Source organism: Bos indicus, chromosome 3, assembly GCF_029378745.1.
Source record: "Bos indicus isolate NIAB-ARS_2022 breed Sahiwal x Tharparkar chromosome 3, NIAB-ARS_B.indTharparkar_mat_pri_1.0, whole genome shotgun sequence".
Classification (NCBI taxonomy): domain Eukaryota; kingdom Metazoa; phylum Chordata; class Mammalia; order Artiodactyla; family Bovidae; genus Bos; species Bos indicus.
Window position 1 is genome coordinate 24602463 of NC_091762.1, and position 24875 is coordinate 24627337.

General features: G+C 43.1%; 1 protein-coding gene across 3 annotated transcripts in view; it reads left to right on the top strand.

The window, feature by feature from the left end:
* Positions 1–24875, top strand: part of TBX15 (T-box transcription factor 15) — a 125711-nt gene that overhangs the window by 94572 nt on the left and 6264 nt on the right. For all 3 annotated transcript variants that reach the window (XM_019956722.2, XM_070785823.1, XM_019956721.2), the window contains exons 6-7: positions 287–351; positions 16449–16546. In XM_019956722.2, coding sequence (XP_019812281.1) covers positions 287–351; positions 16449–16546 — 163 coding nt within the window. The remainder of the gene's footprint in view (positions 1–286; positions 352–16448; positions 16547–24875) is intronic.

The window sequence follows — 24875 nt, forward strand, 5'->3', positions numbered from 1 at the left end:
ATGATTTATCACCATTTGGGGGCAAGGAAGGTGAGCAGAAGAGAGTTTACAGAGTCACATACTGGGAAGACCTTGGTTTTTAGGAAGAAGTGGGTCAGGTGGGTCAGACATCTGTGTGCCAGGCCCAAGTCCTATGTCAACTTCAATCTAAATCTCAAACTAAAAGGAAGTTAAATAAAAATAACAGCTGTTGTTCACCGCGTGATTTTTGTTAACTTTCTAGGAGCAACCAAAAAAGAAATCAGTTAATATAAATACAGTTCATCCTTTTTTTGTTTGTTTCCAGATCACCAGATTAAAAATTGACCGAAACCCTTTTGCTAAAGGATTCAGAGATTCTGGAAGAAACAGGTGAGGAAATTGGATAAGACTCACTGACCTTTCTTTTCTATGTGGCATTATTTTCCCCACGCCCTATTGGTGGCTCTGGCTCCTGCTTTTTGGAGACATTTGCACGCTAGATAGATGCAGGCCAAGAGAAATGGGTAGTTGTTCAGGAATCAAAAAGCTGCCTCCCAAAGTTTGAATTATTCAGTTCTTTGTTTGTAATTTGTGCTTGTGTTCAGTCGTGTCCGACTGTGACCCCACAGACTGTAGCACTCTGTCGCCATGCTCCTCTGTCCCTGAGATTCTCCAGGCAAGAATACTAGAGTGAGTTGCCACGCTCTCCTCCAGGGGATCTTCCCCATCCAGTGATTGAACTCTTGTCTCTTGAGTCTCCTGCATTGGCAGGTGGCTGGCTTCTTTACCTCTAGTGAAACCTGGGAAGCCCAGTTAGTGGAATAGCCTAAGGAAAATGCCTTCCTGTTAATGAGTCTTTAAAATAAGACAAAGGCCTTTGTTTTCAAAATGTAGCTAATGAAGAATGGTTTCTATTCTGTGCCCAATGGTCAAGTCAAGAACATGCTTGTAAGATGTTTCCTGTTGCCTCCTTTTTGGGCCTCTGCCTTCTGGGCTTATTGAGAACCTTGTTAGTGAAGAGGAGCTCAAAATAGAAGCTGGCCTTTCATTAAGAAGCCTCTGTGGTGTTTAAGGTGTTTACTTGGGGTCCATGCATATTTCATGGGTTTTGTGAGTTACCAGATAGTGAAAGAAAAGTTGTGAGTGAATGACCAGGTGTGCATTTTTCTAGGGAGAGGTCCACAGCTTTCTTCAAATTTTCAAAAAATATCTGTGACCAAAAAGTTAAGAATTTCTTCTTTAGACATCACCATCTGTCTCCAGAGACCAATCCTAGTGACTTTAGTTATCCAATTACTTTCTTTCCTTCTGTATCTTCAGCAGCATTTCATGTTTATTTTCTTGGCATTCTAAAGAATGCTTTATTTTTTTCTCCTTTTTCCCTTTGTTTTGTCTTCCCATTGGATTCCTTGTTTTTCAGAGGCATGACTTAGAAGACAAAATTAGAACAGAGAGGGTGTATTGACCAGGACTGGAGCTTGCACTGGGAATTGGAGGCACACTTTAATCTTGAGATTAAGACCTTGTGTCATGAAGCATATATCTCTGGTTAGAAAATTGCGATAACAGCTCAGTTCAAGTCCTGAGGGTCTCCTGTCTCCTCACTAGGCTAGAAAGGACCTTGACACATCATTTGGCCATGGCCTGTGTCTGCCTTAAGGCTGGTGAATATCTTACTGCTTAGGACAGACAAATGTCTGTCCTGAGTGATGGACTGCTCTTCCTTGTAAGAATGCCAGGAAAATAGAACTAGAGATCCTCATTTGCCCATGTGAGTGTCTTATTTATTAATTTCTGATAGCATGGAAATTCTTTATTATGTCGTATTAAAACCTGCAGGCTGTTTTCAGTAATATCAGTAATTATAGAAGTTATCTGTTATTGAACACTACTGTGTTCCAGACTTTTTACTTATATTCTTTCTAATTCTTGCTGCTGCTGCTGCTAAGTCGCTTCAGTCGTGTCCGACTCTGTGCAACCCCAGAGATGGCAGCCCACCAGGCTCCCCCGTCCCTGGGATTCTCCAGGCAAGAACACTGGAGTGGGCTGCCATTTCCTTCTCCAACGCATGAAAGTGAAAAGTGAAAGCCAAGTCATTCAGTCGTGTCTGACTCTTTGCGACCCCATGGACTGCAGCCCACCAGGCTCCTCCGTCCATGGGATTTTCCAGGCAAGAGTACTGAAGTGGGGTGCCATTGCCTACTCCGTTCTAATCTTTAAGGCAACCTATTTGTTACCAATGAAGAAACAGGCTCAGAGAGCTTAAGCAGCTTTTCTAATGTCACACAGTAAATCTGGGGGTCGGGAAGATAACCCAAGTCCACCTCACAGCAAAGTCTGTGCACTTCAAGCTTTATCATGCTAGTAGTTTAATCTTGCTTATTTTATATTCAACAGATATGGGGAATAGAGCTCTTTCTCTAAAAATCATTCTTCTACTTCAAGATCCTACTCAAGTAGCCAGAACTTTCCCTTTCCCAAATAAATCAACCAGTATTCTCTCGCTGTCTATGCAGATTATTCACCACGACTTTGTTATTTACCTCCTCTGTGTGTGTGTGCGTGCGTGCATGCGCTCAGTCACTTCAGTTGTGTCCGACTCTTTGTGGCCCTATGGACTGTAGCCCACCAGGCTCCTCAGTCCATGGGATTCTCCAGGCATGAATCCTGGAGTGGGTTGCCACGCCCCGTCTCCAGAGGATCTCCACAACCCAGGGATTGAACCCTTGTCTCCTGCATTACAGGCAGATTCTTTAGTGACTGAGTCACTAAAGAAAGCCCTATTTACTCCCCATATTCCTATAAATAAGGGGTCCCTAGTAGAGGACAGGAGGTCAAGCTGAACATCCCTAGCAACTGAAACTGTGATATGATGAAAGTGAAGTCATCTGTGTCATGAAGGGACTGGGATGAATTAGCGAAGGTAGAAGCCATTCTTATCCTCCAGCTCCCTGGGAAGCTAGACTAAAATAAACTTGTTGGGGCAAATACAGGAGTCCCTGTATTTTCTCTTTAAGAAGCTCAAAATTGCCTGTTAACCACACTTTAATTCTTACTGGCTGCCTGCAGCATGACAGCAAGAATTATTAACGCTGTTTGGCAGATGGGAAAATTGATGGGTGAGGATATAGAGGATTATTTATAAATCTCCAGGAACTGGTGGTCTATGCCAACACCAGAATCCAGTTAGTTCATCACCTTCTAATCAGTGGCTCATTGATGGCCTTTCTTGTGCTAACAGAGTTCTTAAGAAACTATGATTTTCCCCATGAATTTTAGACATCAGATGACTCATACAGACGTGCATGGTTTGATGAGTTGCATAGAAATGTACCCGAAACATATGGATTACATTTCCTTTAAAGACACATGGGCTTAAAAATTAGGAGGGAAAGTGCTTGGCCAGTGTCTTTTGGTTTTGTAGAACACAAAACATTTGTGGAATACTGTGGAATTACAGAAATTGCCAGACCTCAAACCAAAACACGTTCAGGTTTGTCGATCTCCATCAATCCCAGTGTGATCCTGAGGTTCCAGAGGGGCGTGTGAGAGGAAAGATGGGAGGACGCAGCTGCCACTGCCCTCTCTTAAAAAGCCTCTCATGAGTCTCCCTAGGCTCATAAACCTCTCACTCCAGTGCTGGGGTGACAGAGCGTGGCTAGGGTGACAGCAGTGTCCTCTGAGGGTTGAGAAGAACTTGAGGCAGCTCTTGTGAAGACACTTATTTCCCATTCTTATTTATTTGTCTTTGGCTGCCCTGGGTCTTCACTGCTTTGCAAGGGCTGTCTCTAGTTGCGGAGAGCGGGGCTACTCTTCCTTGCAGTGCACGGGCTTCTCACTGAGGTGGTTTTTCTTGCTGTGGAGCACAGGCTGTAGTCATGAGAGCTTCAGGAGTTGTGCTCACCGGCCCTAGAGCACGTGGGCTTTAGTAGCTGTGGCACATGGGCTGAGTTCCTCCGTGGCATGTGGAATTGTTCTGGGCTAGGGGTGGAACCCATGACTTCTGCATTGGCAGACAGATTCTTATGCATTGCCACCACCAGGGAAGTCCTCCCATTCTTATTTGAATGAAAGGAAAGGTCTATGACAAGTATTCGTGGCTTGTAGCCCCATCACTTTCTCCTTCCCCTCAGTGGGAACCAGGGTGATGGATGTGATTGCTGAGTCTGGAACTCTTCAGGACTGCTTGCCTGCAGAGAGTATGCAATCTGGGCTCTTCCCATTGCATGGTAAGCCCAGCAGAGGAGGCCTGCAGGAAGTCAACTCATTTCAGGGGGTTCCAACACACTCTTTCAGCCTTCGTACCTGTGCTGTCATCTTCAAATACTTTTATCAATAGTAAAACTGGCGTTTTGGTCTCCATGACATCAGGCTCCTAGGTCTTTCTCAGAAATTTATTCTGAGTTCAAATGAGGACAAGGGGTGATAACCGTTGGGCGTTCCAGAACCCCAGTGGGAATCCCAGTGAGTTCACTGTGTCAGCCCTGTGACATCATCAGAGCCCATAATGGTTCCTCCTGCTTCTTTAGGAAGCATCATTCACATGCTACAGTGTGAGAAGGTCACTGCCCTTCGACCTTTACTTATGGAGCTCCTACTTTTCATTCCCATGTAATTATGTCCCTGAATAGAAGTGTCTACCAAAGTGTGTGTGTGTGTTCATGTTATGGAGAAGAGTAGTAGACATCTAGTCCTTTTGCAGTGAAAACACTGACAGATTTTGCTTCCAGGCATTGTCTCTGCAATGGGAGGGAGATTGTTTATTTCTGTTGTTCTTCCTTCTAGATTTCTCAGAAATTCTGTAGCCCAAATACAGCTTTGGGTGGAAGCATCAATATGTATTTACCTTTAGCAGGCCCAGCCCAGGGTGCAATATCCAGCATCCCCTCTGGGAGATTCCTCATAAGGAGGAGGCAGTAACACCTTCTTGTTGCTGAGGGAAAACAGATGCCCTTAGCTTGAGTTAAGTTTTGTCTTGTGATCTGTGCTCCTGGGCTCTGTTTGTTCCCTGCTAGAATGAAGCTCCTTGCAGATGGGGCTCCACCTTTTTCAGGTTCTTATTCTTATATTTTCCCCCCTGTAGTGCCAGGTATATAGAGTAAAATAATAATTGTTCCTTTAGTTACAAGACATTAAACAGAGTTGATGGGAGGCAGAGAAGTTAAAAATTGGGATCTCTGGAGTAAGAAAGCCTTAAGCCAACCAGGGGTGAGTCAGGTAGAACAACAGTGGGGAGCTGGTTTTGGGCGCTAAGAACGGAATAAAGAGTGAATCCATAATAGTCTTTGTAGGAAAGACTAAGGGCAATTTTAATTCAAATCTGAGATGGACTGCTGTGGTAAGACACTGACTTAGCTTAATTGTAGATTAGCAATGTTCAGGCCATTTGAACTGGCCCTCTACAGTGAGGGCATGTCTGGGCTGCCTGGCTCCCTGAAGAAGGAGAACATCCAGCAAGTTCCAGAGGTGTGAGCCTCAGGGAAGACGGGCTCCCAGAAGATGAGCCCAAGCAGAGTAAGTTTTGGTTGAGAAAGGTCATTCAGGAGCAAACTGAGAGGTCAAATTACATCTTTGGCGATGACCACCCCAATGGGCATCTCTGTCCAAAGCAAAGACAAAGGTCAGGAGGCTGAAGAGAAACAGGAGTCTTTGCGCTGAGTCTCATAGTCGAGAAGCAGCCTGGGAGGTCTTATGTGTCCACATGCCTGGAGAGCCCATGTGCGCAGCTAGAGGGAGCATTGCTACGGCAGAGACCTTGCACTTGAAAGGGGACAGACAGAGGAGCAGCAGGAAAGAGGACTCTGCAGGTCTCAGCCAACATCTAAAGTGAAAACCTTGTTCCTGTTAGGATTTTATAAGATTTTACAGAAAGCCTCAGTTAGTTTGGGAACATCTATATAGTTCCCAGGGACTTCCTCCAAAGCAAACACATACACAAAGAGGAGAGGATTAAAATTATGACCTGTCGATGGAATGAAGGTTCTGTGAACTTGTTTTAGAAGTGGTGTGAACTGTGTGACCCTGGGTTCTCCTCTGTTAGCAGCCTTCATCCTGTCTCTGACCTTGGCCTTTGCCTATACTCCCAGCTTCCGTACAGTCTAAGACAACTACAGGGGGCTTGTCCCAGGTGACATGGTTTCCTCCAGATGCCCCTTGCTGGCATGGCGCTCCAGGAGTCACTGTTGTGATTCCATGACAGGTCCCCCTGAGAGTTGCCCTTCTGCAGCCCAGGGAGTTGCTGCAGTTTTTTGGGAGGGTGTCTTTCTCTCGATGGAGTTTGCCCTTGGAGGCTTAAACCAGGACACTCAAATTCCACAAGGCAGGGACTGTCAGAGAGGGCCAGTGGCAGGCCCTATATTATGGGGAGCTTGGTTTCAGGGGAAAGTAGTTTTAATAGGTTGCCTCTCACTAAAAACACAATAGGGCCTGCACTGTTGTTCAGTCACTAAGTTTTATCTAATTCTTTGTGACCCTGTGGACTGCAGCATGCCAGGCCTCCCTGTCCCTCACTTTCTCTCAGAGTTTGTCCAAGTTCACGTCTATTAAATCTGTCATGCTATCTGACCTTATCATCCTCTGCCACCTTCTTCTCCTTTTGCCTTCAGTCTTTCCCAGCATCAGGGTGTTTTCCAATGAGTCAGCTCTTTGTGTCAGGTGGCTAAAGTATGGCTTCAGCATCAGTCCTTCCAATGAGTACTCAGGGTTGATTTCCTTTAGTATTGACTGGTTTAATCTCCTTGCTGTCCAAGAGACTCTGAAAAGTCTTTCCAGCACCATAGTTGTAAAGCATCATTCTTCAGTGCTCAGCCTTCTTTACTGTCCAACTCTCACATCCACACGTGACTACTGAAAAGACCATAGCTTTGACAGTATGGACCTTAGTCAGCAAAGCGATGTCTCTGCTTTTTAATTTGCTGTCTAGGTTTGTTATGGCTTTCCTTCCAAGAAGCAAGCCATCTTCTCATTTCACAACTACAGTCCATACTGATTTTGGAGCCTAAGAAGAGAAAATCTGTCACTGCTTTCCCTTTTCCCCCTTCTATTTTCCATGAAGTGATGGGACCAGATGCCATGATCTTAGTATTTTTTAATGTTGAGTTTAATAGGTTGCCCCTCACTAAAAACACAATAGGGCCTGTACTGAGTCTGAGCTAATTCTCAGAGTGTTTCCAGCAAGCACTGCTGCTTTCTGGGAATGTGACTGGTGGTAGTGTTTCCTGGTGCCTTGTGTCCCTTACATGTGTCGGGGGACGGTGATCTAAAAATGGAACCATTGACTGCCTTACAGGAATGGATGTGTCTGTTTACTGGAAGAGGATGCTTAACGAGGCTGAGACTTAATGCAAAGGAAGGAATCTCTACTGGTGGTGGGGAAAATATTTGGGAGTAAAGTTTTTTTTTGTGGTCCCTCCAGTTAAGCAGCTGCTGTCCCAAGGCCATGTTCACTGAATGGAAAGCCATTTCCTGGCAAGAAAGAGGACTGTGAGATGAGGAATTAAGAGTGCTGAAAATTAACAGGAGGAAAAAGGGGAAAAGGTTAGCCCCAAGGCCACATCCTCTGAAAGAAACTTTTCTTTGGGAGTTAAGGTGCATGTGGGTCTCAGTTAAAATCTGTTAGTTGAGTTCTCTAGTATAACCAAGTATCTCGAATACTGTGTACATACTTATCTATCTGTTCAGCTGAACATATGAAATTTTGTTAGTTGTAGGTCAAAATGGTGAGATATTAGCTATTTCATGCAGTTCAACCTTGTATATTTATTTCTAGGCATTCAAATCATAGTATATAAATAGTAGTAGTAATCATTTCATTTAGTATCTGTGGTCCAAATTTTCTACTTTTACCTCGGAGCTGATTGGTATCAGTATAGAGTTTCCCATTTTACTGATGGTAAGACTGAGTACAGTGAGGTAGTTGCTTTTAGAGCTGGCAAATCTGCCAGTAACAGCATCCAGAGAATCGTGTCACACTCCTCTGACAGGCATCACTTGCCGGTCAGCAGACACACTTGCCCCTGTCCACCTCGGATTCCTTGTCACTCCTGAAGGTAAGCTTAGAGCCAAGGAGCTGACCGCTTGCCTTCCTTTCAATCAGCACCACTTTCCAAGTGTTTCCCTCACTTGAAATTTCTGTAGTTTTTGTTTGTTCTCCATTGAGCCATTGGCTGTATTTTTCCAGCCAGTCTCATCCTGCTCATTCCTGGCAATCTCACTAGCCCCTGGAGATTTTGTACACTCTTTTGTTATCCCTGGCTTGGGTGCCATTTAACAGATCTATGGAAGCAATCAGTGCTGGACTCCCTGGTAGGCGTTGCTGCATCTGCAGCTGAAGGTAGCTGGCTTCATAGTGGACTCTGGCAGCAACATCCTTCCAGGCTCCTCCTGTTCATCCAGGCCATAGCTGGTTTTCACATCCCCAGGCTTACGGTCCTTCAGCCAGTGTTTAACATTTTTCTCTGCCTTGTTATTTGTTCTCCCTCCTGTGTCATGAATCTTTCCCCCTATTGTCCTCTTGGCCATGTGGGTTTGCCAGAGAAAGTTGGCAGTTGTTTTATTATCTATGGCTCTTGCCCAGCGATGGTGTCATCTAACAGAGTGACGTCTGTTTAATGGCTAACATATTGGAGTCTGAAATATCTGCAAGATAATGAGGCCTACAGAGGCTTGAGGGACACGTTTTTTTGGTTCTTAGAGGAGAGAATGAGAAACGAAATTAGGAAATGTACGGATCCTTCCCCACTCAATCCAGAACCAGAGGGCTGACAAAGCTTTGTATTCCAATTAAGTAAGAATGTTTTCTCTTGTTCCATATCACAACCTGAGCAGATGGTGGGATTTCTGTTACTTGAGTTAGACCAGTGGTCATCATGCTTTTATTGTATTTTCTCTCTTGTGTTGAAATATTTTGTCCTAATCAGTGTGCATTTATTAAGTACCAATTAAGAGGGAGTAAGAGTGTCTCCAGTTTACAGGTAGGGAGCTTTAGGAGTGTGAGGTTATATAACTTGGCAAGGTTGCACCAGTTAAGTGGCAGGGTTGCAGCTGGAACCCTGGTCAACAGCCTGGCTCCTGACCTCGTGCTCTTAACCAGTAAGCTAATCTGTGCCTTGTGTAATTTAGCATTACTGTACTTATTCAGACTCCAAGTGGTTACAGCACTCCCATGTTGGAAATCCCTGGGTAAGGAACAGTTTTAACTCAACTCTAATCATCTGTCCACTGGATACCTGTTCTTTCAAAGCATTGTAAAGTACCAGTTCATCAGGTAGATGTATTTATTGCACAGCTAAAGCCGAGGTTTTTAAAAAAATTTTAATTAGAGGATAATTACTTAACAATATTGTGTTGGTTTCTGCCATATATCAACATGAATCAGCCATGCTGCTGTTGCTGCTAAGTCGCTTCAGTCGTGTCCGACTCTGTGCGACCCCACAGATGGCAGCCTACCAGGCTCCTCCATCCATGGGATTCTCCAGGCAAGAATACTGGAGTGGGGTGCCTTTGCCTTCTCCGAATCAGCCATAGGTATACATAATTACCCTCCCTCTTGAACCTCCCTCCCTCCTCCCTCCCCATCCCACCCCTCTAGGTTGTCACAGAGCCCTGGCTTTGGGTTCCCTGTGTCATACATCAAACTCCCACTTTTTATCTGTTTTACATAAGGTAATGTATATGTTTCAGTGCTACTCTCTCAAATCATCCCACCTTCTTCTTTCCCCCTACCCTGTGCCACCCCCTGCCCCATGTCCGAAAGTCTGTTCTTTATGTCTGTGTCTGCTTTGCTACCCTGCAAATAGGATTGTCAGTACTGTCTTTCTAGATTCCATATATATGCGTTAATATATGATATTTGTCTTTCTCTTACTTCACTCTGTGCAACAGGCTCTAGGTTCATCCACCTCATTGGAACTGACTCAAATGCATTCCTTTTTATGGCTGAGTAATATTCCATTGTATATATGTACCACAACTTCTTTATCCTTTCATCTGTCAGGTGGACATCTAGGTTGCTTCCATGTCCTGGCTGTTGTAAACAGTGCTGCGATAAACATTCAGGTACATATGTCTTTTTCAATTATGGTTTCCTCAGGGTATATGCCCAGTAGTGGAATTGCTGGGTCATATGGTAGTTTTATTCCTAGTTTTGAATGATGGCTTCTTTGCCAATTTGCAGACCTTCATTGGGAGGTATTTAAGACTATCCCTGGAGAACAAATACCCTGAGGAATCTTAATATAGGAGAAGATTCCAGATCTAGTGAAGAAGAAGGACATGTGGAAGGTTTGACCTGACCACAGTGGACCAAGGACAGTCTAAGACAAAGGATTAGAAAGTTGACATGTGGTAATTAGACTTGAGAAAACAGAATATTCTGGTTTTGTGTCTTTTCAAATGTTGGAACAGGAGGAGAAAGGAGAAGAGTTCTGAAGCACAGTATCGACCGTGGGATATAACCCAAGAACCTAACGTGGAATAAATACTCATGGTGTCTGGCCCCCACATCCTCCACCCTCCTCATCTTGCACTTGGAACTCCAGTCACCCTGAACTATTTTCAGTTCCTAGAATACATCTTCTTTTCCATGCCTCCAAGTCTGTGCATATACTATTAACTCTACTGTGAAAGCTCTTTCTTCCTCTTATCTGTGTGAAAAACTACTGAGTGCCCTATAATATTAAGCTTAAATAACTGGCCTTTTATGGAACACCCCCCTGCCCTTGAGTTTTCCAGGTGTATTCAAGACATCGTGCTCAGTGCCTCATGGCATCTTCTGCATATCTCCAGTATAGCATGTGTCACACAGTTCAGAAATCAGTAATTTACAGGTCATTATCTTTTTGTTGAGCAGAATTCTCCTTAAGAGTAAATGTTTTTTACCTTTATATCTCTTGAAACTAGCACATAATTGTTTTCCTGATTGAATAACCTCTTTTTGACTTCAAGACCCCATCTCAATAGACTTCCGTTAGTCCTTGACTGTCTTCTATTGAGAGCTAATCAGTCATCTTAACAATCCCTAGCATAAGTTCCCCTTGTTAATGGAATCACCAGCAAAGAGTAAGATGTCAGAATTACAAAGAAAATAAATGAAAGAAACCTAAAAAATAATTTTCTATCTGAAGATAAATAAAAAACAGAAACTATGCATAGATGTGTTATCTAACAGGTTATGGGTGTAGTTGTAATTATTATAATCATCAAATATTTGATAAACCTCAAAGGGATGGCGGAGAAGGCAATGGCACCCTACTCCAGTACTCTTGCTTAGAAAATCCCATGGACGGAGGAGGCTGGTGGGCTGCAGTCCATGAGGTCGCTAAGAGTCAGACATGACCGAGCGACTTCACTTTCACTTTTCACGTTCATGCATTGGAGAAGGAAATGCCAACCCACTCCAGTATTCTTGCCTGGAGAATCCCAGGGACGGCGGGGCCTGGTGGGCTGCCGTCTATGAGGTCACACAGGGTCGGACACGACTGAAGCGACTTAGCAGCAGCAGCAGCAGCAAAGGGATGGTCTCACTTTTTTTTTTTTTTTTTGGAATGAGAAGATTGGAAGACTATTTCTTTTCACTTTGGTGGTTTTTCCAAATCAGTTGATCTCAAGGCATCATCAGTTTACAGAAGAGCTCATTGATTTCGCTTCTTTGCTTTCCCTTTCTCCCTCCTCTTCAGTGTGTGCTGTTGGCTTGGCCAGTGAGCAGACGGAAATGTCTAAAGAGGAGAGGCCTGGAAATCAGAGAGATGATTACAGCCAAATGACTAAACAGAGGGGGTTTAGATATGGTCTCTGTTGTCACTGGAGCAAGAGGGAAAAGTAAGCAAGACGGGGACACTGGCCAATTTGATCATCTTTGATTGGAAGCTTCAGAGATGACATCAGGTCTCTGGTGTTTAGCAGACCCTTTGAGGCCCACCATGTGGAACATGTTAATGACATGTAGGTTACCTAAGACTACTTTTTTTTATCTGTTAGAGAATGAATTCACTTTTAAAACCCTTGAGATGAAGTTTTAAAAACTGGGATATAATGATGATGAATAAGTAAACAACATGTCATTGCTTAGTATAAACTTTGAATAGATATACAAGTGGCTGAAGATGTTAATGGGTAGTTGGCAAGGATTCTTATAAGAAAAGATGAGGGTAGAAATGACTGGCCTGTGCTAGGGGACTCACACTCTGTTGAAGGTTAGAAATTCCATGACCAGAACAGAAGAAACCAAAGAAAAACTGAAACCTCTCTGGGACCTGAGTCAAGAAAGACACAAACAGCCATATGTAGATGCAATTCCCGTCTCTAGTACTAGAGAATTCTTTCTGTCTTCAGAGTTTTGATGGGATATCAAGTTGTTTTCCTGTTTTAGGCTTGGAAAAATGAATGCTGATTAAAGTTTGGGAAATAGTGACTCAGTAATAAAAATAGTAATAAATATTAAATAAGTAATAAAAATGATTCCTTTATTTATTAATTTAATACATATAAATTGAAATCTTGCCATGTAAAAGGCATTGTGCTAAGTATGGGACATAGAAAAGCATGGTTGTGGGACTTCCCTGGTGATCCAGTGGTTGAGAATCTGCCTGCCAGTGCAGAGGACATGGGTTCGATCCCTGATTGGGGCAGATCCCACATGCCGAGGGGCAACGAAGTCCATGTGCCACAGCGACTGAGGCCCACAGGCCCTAGAGCCCATGCTCCCTGACCCGAGAAGCCACTACAGTGAGAAGCCTCACACACCACAGTGGAAGCGTAGCCCCTGCTTTCCACAACTAGAGAAAGCACATGTGCTGCAACCAAGACTCAGGGCAGCCAAAAATAAATTTTAAAAATATGGTGGAAAGTAAATTAGCTAATACTTACCTTGCTGCAGCACTTTACCAAATCCTGATAAAGAAAAAAAATAGTGCTTTTGAACAATTTGATCTATATAATAAAGCTTAGTGAAGTCTGAAGACAGATATGATGTGGCATATAGTAAACAATAACTATGCTTGTGCTTAGTCAGATCCATCTCTTTGTGACCCCATGGACCGTAGCCCACCAGGCTCCTCTGTCCATGGAGATTCTCCAGGCAAGAATATTGGAGTGGGTTGCCATGCCTTCTTCCGCCAGGGAATCTTCCCGACCCAGGGACTGAACCTAGGTCTCCCACATTTCAGGTGGATTCTTTACCATCTGAGCCACCAGGGAAGCTCATAGTAAACAGGATTGATTTTTTTTTAAAAAAAGACCCAATCTGAATATATCAATAGATTCAGTAAGGTCTAGGATGAATCTATAAGAGATAGATCCACAGAACATTAGTAAAGTGTGGTCAGGAATGTATGGACTTAGCTGATAGTTTTTGGTAGTCATGCCCAACCCCAAATTCACCACCAGAAAACCCTCCTGTGACAGACACCTGGACTAGATGGGCCATGGGCATGTCCATATGTGGCATGTCGTACATTATGTTAAGAGCTAAGGAAGCTTTTCCTGATGAGGATGTGGAAGGTGTCTGGCACTCTTTTTATTTACTCATTGGCAGTATTCTTGCCTAAAGTGTCCCATGGACAGAGGAGCCTGGCAGGCTGTGGTCCATAGGGTCACAAAGAATTGGAGACGACTGAAATGACTTAGCATACAGCACAATAGGACCAGGGGCTTCCCAGGTGGCTCAGTGGTAAAGAATCTGCCTGCTAATGCAGGATATGCTGGTTCCATCCCTGGGTCAGGAAGGGATGCAATTCCCGTGTCTAGTACTAGTACTTGGAGAAAGGAATGGCAACCCACTCCTGTACTCTTGCCCAGAGAATCCCATAGACAGAAGAGCCTGGTGGGTTGCAGTTCATGGGGTCGCAGAAGAGTCGGATGGACTTAGTGACTAAACAACAACAATAACAACAACAATGGAACCAGAGGGTAAAAGTTACATCAGTTACACTGGAATTTTCTGCATTACCTTTGATACTTCTATAAACCTAAAAGTATTCCAAAATTTAAAATGTTTATTTTTTTTAAAAACTAAAAATGTGTATTTTTTTAACAAGAAAAGGTCACATCAGAGATTTCAGCTCAAGGTCAGAAAGAACTTTCTAATAGATCTGTCACAAAACTATATATTTTCCTTGGGAAATACTCAAACCGAGGCTAGATAACTCTCCATCTAATAGATGGTAACATAGGGAGGAGATTTTAGATTTGGATAATGGATGAATGTCTGCTATCCTTTTTAAAGTTAACAACTTATATAAAATTATTAATACCTTTGCCCTTTTTGCCTGTTATGTAAATAAGATTAATGTTCATTTTTTATTCCTTTAACAAATATAACATTGGCAGTATAATCAGTGTATTGTGACTTCTTCACAGTGTTCTATCACTTTATTATGAAGTGAGAAGGACCTGTTCTTTGTCCTTGAACTAATATTTTGTCCCCATCATTGGTACATGTTGCTGGGAAGAATGGAATAGGAGGTGGAACAAGAGAGACTTTGGCCATTTTCAGTGAGCCTCTCATGCCATTAAAGAGAATCCTAAGATGTTCTGGTGAGCCCCCAACATTCCAAAACAAGGCAGTAAGAGCTAAGCCTGGCCTGTCTATTTTTTATGTTCATCAAGGCTCAGCATGGCTTTATCTGTCTATCCCCTTATTATTCTGAACTCCCTAATTGCCTGGACTGTTTCTCTCCACAAATAGTTTCATGTACTGTATTCAGCATTAATGTACGGTGACTATGTGGAGATGTCTTCTATTCCTACTTTTAACAGATTAACAGCTAATAAACACCATGCAACGCCCTCTCCTCTCAACCTCTTCTAAAAATACAGAGTTTGATTTGCCAACATTGGTGTATTTAAAGCCTCCAAGATTCCAGGGAAGACTTTAGAAAGTTAACTGTGCAAGTATGGCCAGTTCAAAGAAGAAATTTTACAACACAAAGAGTCAATCAGTGTATCAGCAGCTCATCAGAGAAGAACCTTGGGGGATCTTGTAATCATTTCTTAGGGAAGGATATTTGTTCCCACTTAAAATAAAACTTCTCACATTATTCTTGCTGTGCCGGCCTGAAGAGAATGCTGGATATGTATTACCTAGGGAGGACAGGCAGCGTAAATTTCATGTCAAGAGGAAAGCGTATCTTTTCCAGGAAGGGACACTGTGTTCCTTTCCAGTGACTTTGCAATGAAAGGATTTATGCTCCCTACTCTTCTTTAACTTTCTTCTCCTACTTTCTGCCAGAATTTCCCCTGCCTCCATGTGGCTGCAAGTGAAACAATTAGTTTTAAAGAGTGAATAATCAGAAGCTGTGTTTCAAAGCTGTAAACAAAGCACCAACCAATGTTCTCTTTTGAGGCTATGGAATATCAGCAGTAATATACTTAAGATTATCCAGATAACCTAGATAATTATGTTAAAACAATGTCTATCAATCTCATAAATTGTTGTTGTTTAGTTGCTAGGTCGTGTCTGACTTTTTTTAACCCCGTCGACTGTAGCCCGCCAAACTCCTTCTGTCTCTAAGATTTCCCAGGCAAGAATACTGGAATGGGTTGCCATTTCCTTCTCCAAGGGCTCTTCCTGACCCAGAGATTGAGCCCCTGTCTCCTGCATTGGCAGGTAGCTTCTTCACCACTAAGCCACCAGGGAAGCCCTAAAGATATATACATATATATAACAGAATTTATTGAAGGATAAACTAGGCAGTGTGCATACAGTTCAGTTAATGGAATTTCCAGTATCAATGAAGCAGAAGCCTTAAAGTAATATATTATAAAAATATTGGCTGTTCCTGAAGTCCCAAGTATATGACTCTCAAAGACCACTTTGGTTATTATATTACAGAATGCAGATAAATATTTGCAGAAATGTACTGGTCCTTTTGTTTGAGGTATAATTTTAGGGACCAAAACACTTGTTGTGCCTTCAAGTAGGCATTTCCTGTTGCAGCAGAAATTCAAGTGTATTTGATTACTTATCTGTCCTTCTATTTCTATTACCCTGCCTGTCTCGGTTGATTTAAGAAGCCTTTAAAGGCACAGCAATATGACGGTTTCATTGACTCCACATACCTGGTGGCGGAGTTGACTCTGGGGCGGACTATATCGGTGCACTGTGGTAGTGATGATGACATTGTCTTGTAGGGAAATGGTCACTGCTGCTCTCTGCTCAGATCTGTTCCTGACATCCAGGGGCCTTGACCTTTAACATTTAACGTGTATTTTTCATGCAGGCTAAACCTTCTCTGAAGAAAGGTCAGAGTGAAATTCTATCATAGCTATGACTCGTTTGCAGATAATCTGAATTGCGTTAATTTCTTCTTTCTCCTGTAGTCTAGCAACATCTGTACCTGTGCTCTTCCAGACCAGTTTACCACAGTGATGATATCTCTCAGTTCTTATGCATATACTGATTGTCACCAAACCACCTCAGGATTTTTTTTTTTTTAAGTCAATGAATTTCTGGGGATTATTTAACAACTTGCTGGCTTTTCTCTCTATAGAACGGGACTGGAAGCTATCATGGAGACTTATGCATTCTGGAGACCCCCTGTGCGCACACTCACCTTTGAAGATTTCACCACCATGCAAAAGCAGCAAGGTAAAGCCCCGGGCAAGGCCTCTGCTTAGAGACTGTGCGGGGGAGGGAGTGAGAGCTGAACTGAATATAGCACAGCTGGCCCCAAGCCAAGCCACGAGTTACATGGACTCTCCTGGAACGAAGAGTACCAGATAGCTCCGTAAATAACCAGAGCATCACCGATTGTACAGATAAGCTGGTTTCAGAGGCAGGGTTTTACCTGGCACCTCCAGATCCCTCTCGCTTTTCCCGAAGCAAGGTTATGTTCATGATCACTATGGTGGTGAGATGATTGTTTCTATCACTAAGCATTCATGTAGCCCTTAGGATTTGGAAAGTGAAAATGTTAGTCACTCAGTCATGTCCGACTCTCTGTGACACCATGGACTGTAGCCCACCAGGCTTCTCTGTCCATGGGGTTTTCCAGGCAAGAATACTGGAGTGGGGTGCCATTTCCTTCTCCAGGGGATCAAACCTGGGTCTCCTGCATTGCAGGCAGATTCTTTACCAACTGAACCACCAGGGAGCCACCAGGGGTGGAGACTGGGAGATAATAATAATTTCATTTATTACTCATGGCAGCCTTATCTGTTTTCTTATTCTAGTTTGTAGATAAGAAACAACTTAGCCTCGGACAGTGGGAATGAATCACTCAAGTCTGACAGTGAGGCGGGGGCTGCTGCAAGCCCCTCTGAATCTTCTCACTTGTGCCTTCTCCTGTGGCTGGTGTGGAGCCACACCCATCTCAAGTGGATGGGCAGAGTAGACTTTTTTCTTCCACTGCTTTGTGCTTTTTATCCGATTTCTAATCTCCCTTCTCTTCTCAGGTTGGGAAGCCTGTGGCCACGTGAACAGGCTCGTGGGCTGATTTCACCTCCTCTTTTCAGTCCAACCACTGGCTCTCCCTGGGGCAGCACCCATTCACCGGGGTACCCAAGTGAAAGTTTCCCAAATGTCAGATGCTTAATGAGTCTTCCTCTCCAGCCTCCTCTTGTCTTGAAGTGACAGTGATCAAAATTAGTTTGAACTCATTCTATCAAATAGTTGCTATTAATAGAGTCCTAGTTTTTAAAATATGGCTCAGTGATATAGGAATCCCTTCTAGGACTTGATAACATATTATATTTCACCCCCTTATCAGGGAGGTTCTAGCAGTCTGCACACTGAATTAAGTTTTATGATGTGAATTACTGAACTCCCTCAGGCTTTAACATGAGATAGTGATTAAAAGCATAGGTTCTGGAGTCAGACAGCTTGAGTTAGGCTCTTATCACTGTTCTTTGCTAGCTTGGTGACACTGATCAAGTCCCTCATCCTTTCTGACATTTAGTTTTCTTATCTGCATAATGGGAGATTGTAATAGAATTCATGTAAGGATCAAATGAGATAATACTCTTAAAAACACAGGAAGCCCTCAGTATGTGCTTTCTGTCATTGTCGTCATCATCATCATTGTTGTCATTGTCTTCACCCCCATGTCCCTCATATCAATACCAGAGAAGAAAGCACACCAGAGACAGGAAATGTTGCTGTTCTGATAATTTATTCATAACATGATTAGACCATTCATCTTCACAGGGATCTGGGGAGGCAGGTGGTCCAGAATATCCATCTCTTTAAAAAACTTTTTGTTGCTTTATTTTATATTGCTTTTTTACTATGAGAGAACAAGTAGGCCTATTTTATTTTTGGCCATGCTATATGGCATGTGGGATCAAGCCCACACCCCTGACATTGGAAGTTCAGAGTCTTAACCACTGGACTGCCAAGGTAAACCTTTTATTTCCTTTTTGAATAAAGGGAGGAGAAATGGAAGCCATTTGTTGGAAGCATCTTGCTCCTTCTGATGCTGTCAATATATATTCAGGGTGTTGCTGATGCTTTGATGCCTTCATGGCCCTTCAGTGGCAGACTTGTGTGGAAGTTGGGAAATTTGGGCCTTCATCTTGATGGTCACTAAACTGTCTGTATAACCTTGGTCAAGTTACTTCTGAATCCATTTCCTCATCTCAAAGAAAAGTAATTATCCCAAAGAGTGATGATGTTTTTTGTGTGTGTTTGTGAGGGCATTTACATAAACATGCTTTATAAATGAAGCTGCCATGCAGAGACACTTACTTGATCCTATTTATTTCTGAGGTGTCTCCTTGCTTCTCTGCCTTTGCTTTGCTCATTGACTTTCCAAGCCCTAGCTGAGCAGGAGTTTGTATCATGAAGGCTGGCATGAGAAGGGTGGTAGGGGTGCCAGTTCCTGAAAGCAGGCATGGGTGGTAACATTGTGTTCATTGCTGTGTCCCCAAGATCTACCCCAGGGCCTGGCACCCAGGAAGTGCTTAATGAATAGTGAATGAGATCGCTTGGTGGCACTATGGCTCAGGCAGGCAGGGTCACCATCTGGTTAAATCTTGGAGCACAGTCTCTGGATGTGGGCATGGATACCGATGTGGAGTAATGGTTGGGGGTGGCTACCTGCATATCGCCAGCATGTAGAACCGCTGGGCAGGTGCAATAGGCATGGGGAAGCTGAAAGGGAACCTGCATTGCTAAGGTGTGCAGCATAGCAGGGTTCATGATGCTTCTGTTGAAAATTTATCCATCTGAAGACTTATTATTGACACATGGGAAACAAAGGTTTAAGAGAAACTGAACTTGCACAGCAAGATGTCACACTTGTTCATTGAGTCTCTTTTTATACTGACGAGGGGAAATGAGCATAGAATTATTGGATACATATGGTGGTGAGATGGTGCTAGAGGAAAAGCCAAGACTCTATTCAATAGTTTAATTGGAATATATTTTTGAACTATACATTGAACTTGATCCAGATTCTCATTATTAAAAAATAAGTGGCTTGGGTTTCTTGACATTAACAAAGGATGTAAAAGTAACAATACTCATTCCCTCTTCCTTTAAAAACTGAGGTTTCCAGTAACTCTGGACAGTATCAGTCATAAAATGAACAAAAGAGACATAGCTGTCTGTGTTAAACTGTTTTGTGTCTTAGAAGTAAAGAGTGGTGAGTTTCTAGTGGAAGCTTCAATGGCAGACTGGTTTTGTACTAACTCCCTTTTGGTGAAGGGACTATTGGGAATGTTGGCACCCAACTAAAGATCCAAGCAGTGATCGACCCACCCAGGTGTCCACATTACCTCATTGCTTCAAGCAGATGAATATCTGGATGTCAAACACTTAGCCCTGGGACAGTTTTGTGGTGTTGCTGCTGCTGGAGGCTGGATCAGCCATTCTGCTTAGATGAAGCGAAGGGTGCTCTTTCCATCTTGCCCTTGTTGTCAGTTAAATTTCTCTTTCATTAAGACCCATCTGTTGATAACATTTCAAGGAATGTGCTTAGGTGAATTAACCACAGTTTTAAAAAAATCCAAATCCTTCTATTTTAAAAAATATATTGAATGGATGCTCTAAATAGTTGTTTTCTCTTATGGAGAAGAATGCATGGGAGTCATTGTCCTTTGACTAACACAAAAATAAACAGAGGCATAGAGCAGCCTAGGAACATATCTGCAGTTAAGTGCTGGCAGAACTGAGTTGAGGACTCAGTGGATCTCCTGCTTCACTGGGCACTTTCCTTTCCACCAGACTTTCTTCCTTCTTACTTACCATACACACACACACACACACACACACACACACACAGTTTATTAATCCATTTGGTGGTTAATTGTCAACAACTTGAGCATTAGCTCTATAAATAGTAAATCCATATTTCATTTTTATGAAGTCAAGTGTATGGTTTTATTTTCAGACATCTTCAGAATCAGCAAGGGAGTTTATACTTTCGGATAGTCTGGAGATAGAAATTATATTTCAGGAATGGCTTCTGCCTAAACACTGCTTGTGGCAGGGACAAAGAGAACTAACCAAGTAAGTTGTGCTTATGGAAGTGGAGTGAGGCAACACAGACAAAGAAGTAAAAAGAAATAAGAGCCCAGGTCAGTTATAGCCAAGTTTAATCCTGTTGTTGTGATGAGGTTGTTCTGATAATATACACAATGGAGCTACAAAGAAGTAAAAAGAAATAAGAGCCCAGGTCAGTTATAGCCAAGTTCAATCCTGTTGTTGTGATGAGGTTGTTCTGATAATATACACAATGGAGCTACTTGTATGACCAATACTGAGAGGGTTTTTGTGAGTGGAGTCTCCAGGTGATCTGACAACGGTTATGTGAAAAAGAACCATCTGGGACCAGTGGCTCCAAAGCTGGTCATACGTCTCCATCTGCGAATGTAAGGAGACCTGCCATCGACAGAAAAGCTCCCTTCCCCTCAACTGGTGGCAGACATCACTAGACGAATTTCAGCACCTTTGTGTTTTTTAGTGTTTATCAGGCAGTTAAAAGTTAGGCTCATGAAGGGCTCTGTTGGGGTTGTCAACAACTTGAGCGTTAACTCTAGTAGGTCCTTATTTTTACCAGTTAATTTGTGTTGATGAGAGGTTGGTCAGTGAAGGAGATCAAATACTGAGAAAATTCATACTAGTAAAGAGATTGGGAATGGAGGAAAGTTCAGTAGACAGAGGTCTTTGATCATTACAATGTTTCAAAGATAGCCAGTTTATGCTGATCTCATTTATCCCTGAGGTAAGGAATAATGCCCGAGAGGAGTTCTTGACGAGGACTGGAGAGTGTCTCAATTTAATCCATAGAGCAAATAGCTGCTCGTGCTTCTGGGGCTTAGTTGCTCAGTCATGTCTGACTCTTCCTGACACTGTGAACTATAGCCTGCTGGGTTCCTCTGTCCATGGAGTTTTACAGGCAAGAATACTAGAGTGGGTTGTCATTTCCTCCTCTAAGGGATCTTCCTGACCCCAGGATGGAACCCCAGTCTCCTGCATCTCCTGCCCTGGCAAGTGGGTTCTGTTCCACTGAGCCATCTGGGAAGCCCCAGGGCAAGTGGTTATTGGGTACATATTCTGTTTTGTCCTATAGTCCCTTATGCTCAATACATCCAAAACGGAGCCCGTGATTTGCCTCACAGACTTGGCGCCCTCTCCTGGGGGAAGGACGCTGCTGCCCATTAGCCATCTGAGACAGTTCCCTCCCTCCTTACCCACCACATCCAGTTCAGTTCAGCTCAGTCTCTCAGTCATGTCTGACTCTGCAGCCCCATGGACTGCAGCATGACAGGCCTCCCTGTCCCCACCATATCCAGCCATTACCAAGTTCTTGAATCTGCTCATATCTCTAATCTCCCTTGTTACTACTCCACTCCAAGGCATTATCATCTCTCACCAGACTTCATCCTCAGGCTCCCCATGGTGGTGACCTAGCTGCCAGCATTCCTGGACCTGCATCTTTTTAGGTTTAAATTGGATGGGAAAGGTCATGTATCTCTCTTTAAGATTTCTAGCACAATCTTACTGAGTTTCATTGACTCTAACTGAGTTGCCTCTGAATTAATTACTGTGGCAGGGATGGGTTGCTTAGATCATCCAGGCCTGAGTCACATCCCTTCCTTGGAGGTATGGGTGAAGGGTGAGTGGGAGAGGGAGTGTTTCTCAGAGGGAAAAGTGGATGCTATTGCCAGGAACGAGGCAGGATTCCAAATGACAGTAATAGCAGATGTAAACTGCAGCAGAGAAGGCAGTAAAACAAGTATCAGAGAAAATAAGCAAGTTAATGGAAAGTGAAAAAATGGGAGTGTGCCACTTAGGGAATATGGTTATTGTTGTTCACTCAGTCATGTCTGACTCTTTGCGACCCCAGCACACAGCACGCAAGACTTTTCTGTCCTTCACCGTCTCCCAGAGTTTGCTCGAACTCATGTCTGTTGAGTCGGTGATGCCATCCAACCATCTCATCTTCTGTTGTCCCCTTCTCCCCCTGCCTTCAATTTTTCCCAGCATCAGGGTCTTTTCTAATAAGTTGGCTCTTTGCATCAGGTGGCCAAAGTATTGGAGCTTCAGCTTCAGCGTCAGTCCTTCCAATGAATATTCAGGACTGATTTCCTTTAGGATTGACTGGTTGGATCTCCTTGCAGTCCAAGGGACTCTCAAGAGTCTTCTCCAACACCACAGTTCAAAAGTATCCGTTCTTGGGCACTCAGCCTTCTTTATGGTCCAACTCTCACATCCATACATGACCACTGGAAAAACCATAGCTTTGACTAGATGAACCTTTGTTGGCAAAGTAATGTCTCTGTCTAGGTTTGTCATAGCTTTTCTTCCAAGGATCAAGCTTCTTTTAATTTCATGGCTACATTGGCCACCTGCAATGATTTTGGAGCCAAAGAAAATAAAGTCTGTCACTGTTTCCATTGTTTCTCCATCTATTTGCCATGAAGTGATGGGTCTGAATGCCATTATCTTAATTTTTTTGAATGCTGAGTTTTAAGCCAGCTTTTTCACTCTCCTCTTTCACCCTCATCAAGAGGCTCTTTAGTTCCTCTTAGCTTTCTGCTGTAAGGGTGGTATCATCTGCATATCTGAGGTTATTGATATTTCTCCTGACAGTCTTAATTCAAGCTTGTGCTTCATCCAGCCGGCATTTTGCACAATGTCCTCTGCATATAATTTAAATAAACAGGGTGACAATATATGGCCTTGATGTACTCCTTTCTCAATTTGGAACCAGTCTGTTGTCCCATGTCCGGTTCTAAGTGTTGCTTCTTGACCTGCATACAGGTTTCTCAGGAAGTAGGTAAGGTGTTCTGGTATTCCCATCTCTTTAAGAATTTTCCACAGTTTATTGTGATCCACACAGTCAAAGGCTTTGGCATAATCAACAAAGCAGAAGTAGATGTTTTTCTGGAATTCTCTTGCTTTTTCTATGACCTTGGAGAATTTTGAGCATTACTTTGCTAGCATGTGAAATTGGAGAAGGCAGTGGCAACCCACTCCAGTACTCTTGCCTGGAAAATCCCATGGATGGAGGAGCCTGGTAGGCTGCATGCAGTCCATGGGGTCGCTAAGAGTCAGACACGACTGAAGCAACTTAGCAGCAGCAGCAGCAGCATCATGCGAAATGAGTGCAATTGTGTGGTAGTTTGAACATTCTGTGGTAGGTATGAATGTGGTGGGGAATGTGGTAGGTATGAAATAGGGGCATTTAAGAAGCAGAGAGACTCAGAACACAGAGAACCAATGTGAAAAATGAGAACTGGGTGAATCTAAAACTGTTTTAAAAGGAAGAGGTTTGAAACAATGTATATCTTTAAACTTTATGGAGAGATGCACTCTTTCTAGGATTGAAAAGACTCATAAAGACTCTTTCTAGGATTGAAACCACATAATTCCCATTAACACCATAATGTTTATATTTCTGTTTTGAGAAGAGTGCTCATTTCAACTAAGGGTTATTCCTTAGTTAGGATAAACAGGGGTCTGATCATTAAGTTTTATGGCCTCTGGGTTTATTCTCTGGCATTCATCTATAGGATTCTGACGTTCTACCTCTTACCTGTTTGAAAGCCTTGAAGAAGGCTACTCAAGGGCACCTGGTGAATCAGCACTCCTCAGGGACAGATGCCATTGAGTTACATGAGAGAAGAGCCTGGCTCATGGAACCAAGTAATTATATGGAAATTTATTCATCACTAGCCCAGATGGGGTTTTGTTTCACTGTTTTTCAATTTTGGGGGAAGCACAACAAAATAAACCCACAAGGACACTGTTTGTGAAAGTCTCCATGTTACAATCTGGAAGTGATCAATCTAAAGATGCAAAAGTCAGCAGGTTTGGTATTCAGGATTTTCATGGTCACATTTAACTTGTCTTCATGCTACACAAGTATATTCTAGGTTATTGCCCTTGTATGGAATCACTGCTAAACATGTATTCTTTTTGGTTATTTTGGCTGTTGGCCTTGAATGTTGGAGCAAGTTAACATTGGAGTGAATTTTGAGTACCTCCTCACTTTGGGTTGTGGGTCGAATAGCCTGCAGGGAAGTGGGGTGGTGGAGGATTGGTCCTGAAATGCTGGAGTACGTTTAGCTACTTACAGCATTACATTTTAATCATCTCTCAGAAGTGGGGCCCCTAGTGGTTCAAATGGTAAAGAATCCATTTGTAAGGCAGGATACCTGGATGTTACTCCTGGGTTGGGACGATCCCCTGGAGAAGGGCATGGCTACTTAGAGAATTCCATGGACAGAGGAGCCTGGTAGGCTACATACAGTCCATGGGGTCGCAAAGTTTGGGACATGACTGAGTGACTTCACACTTCAGAAGGATTAAGATCTCTGAGGACAGTGAGAAGGACACCCACTTACCTAAATTGTTTGTATTCAATTTCACTTTGCTGGATCTGATCTGAGGAGAGATGGAGACATGGGGCATCTTATTTCCATCCCAAGGTGGGAGTGAGAGGGAAGGGGCAGATAGTTCAGAGAGGAAA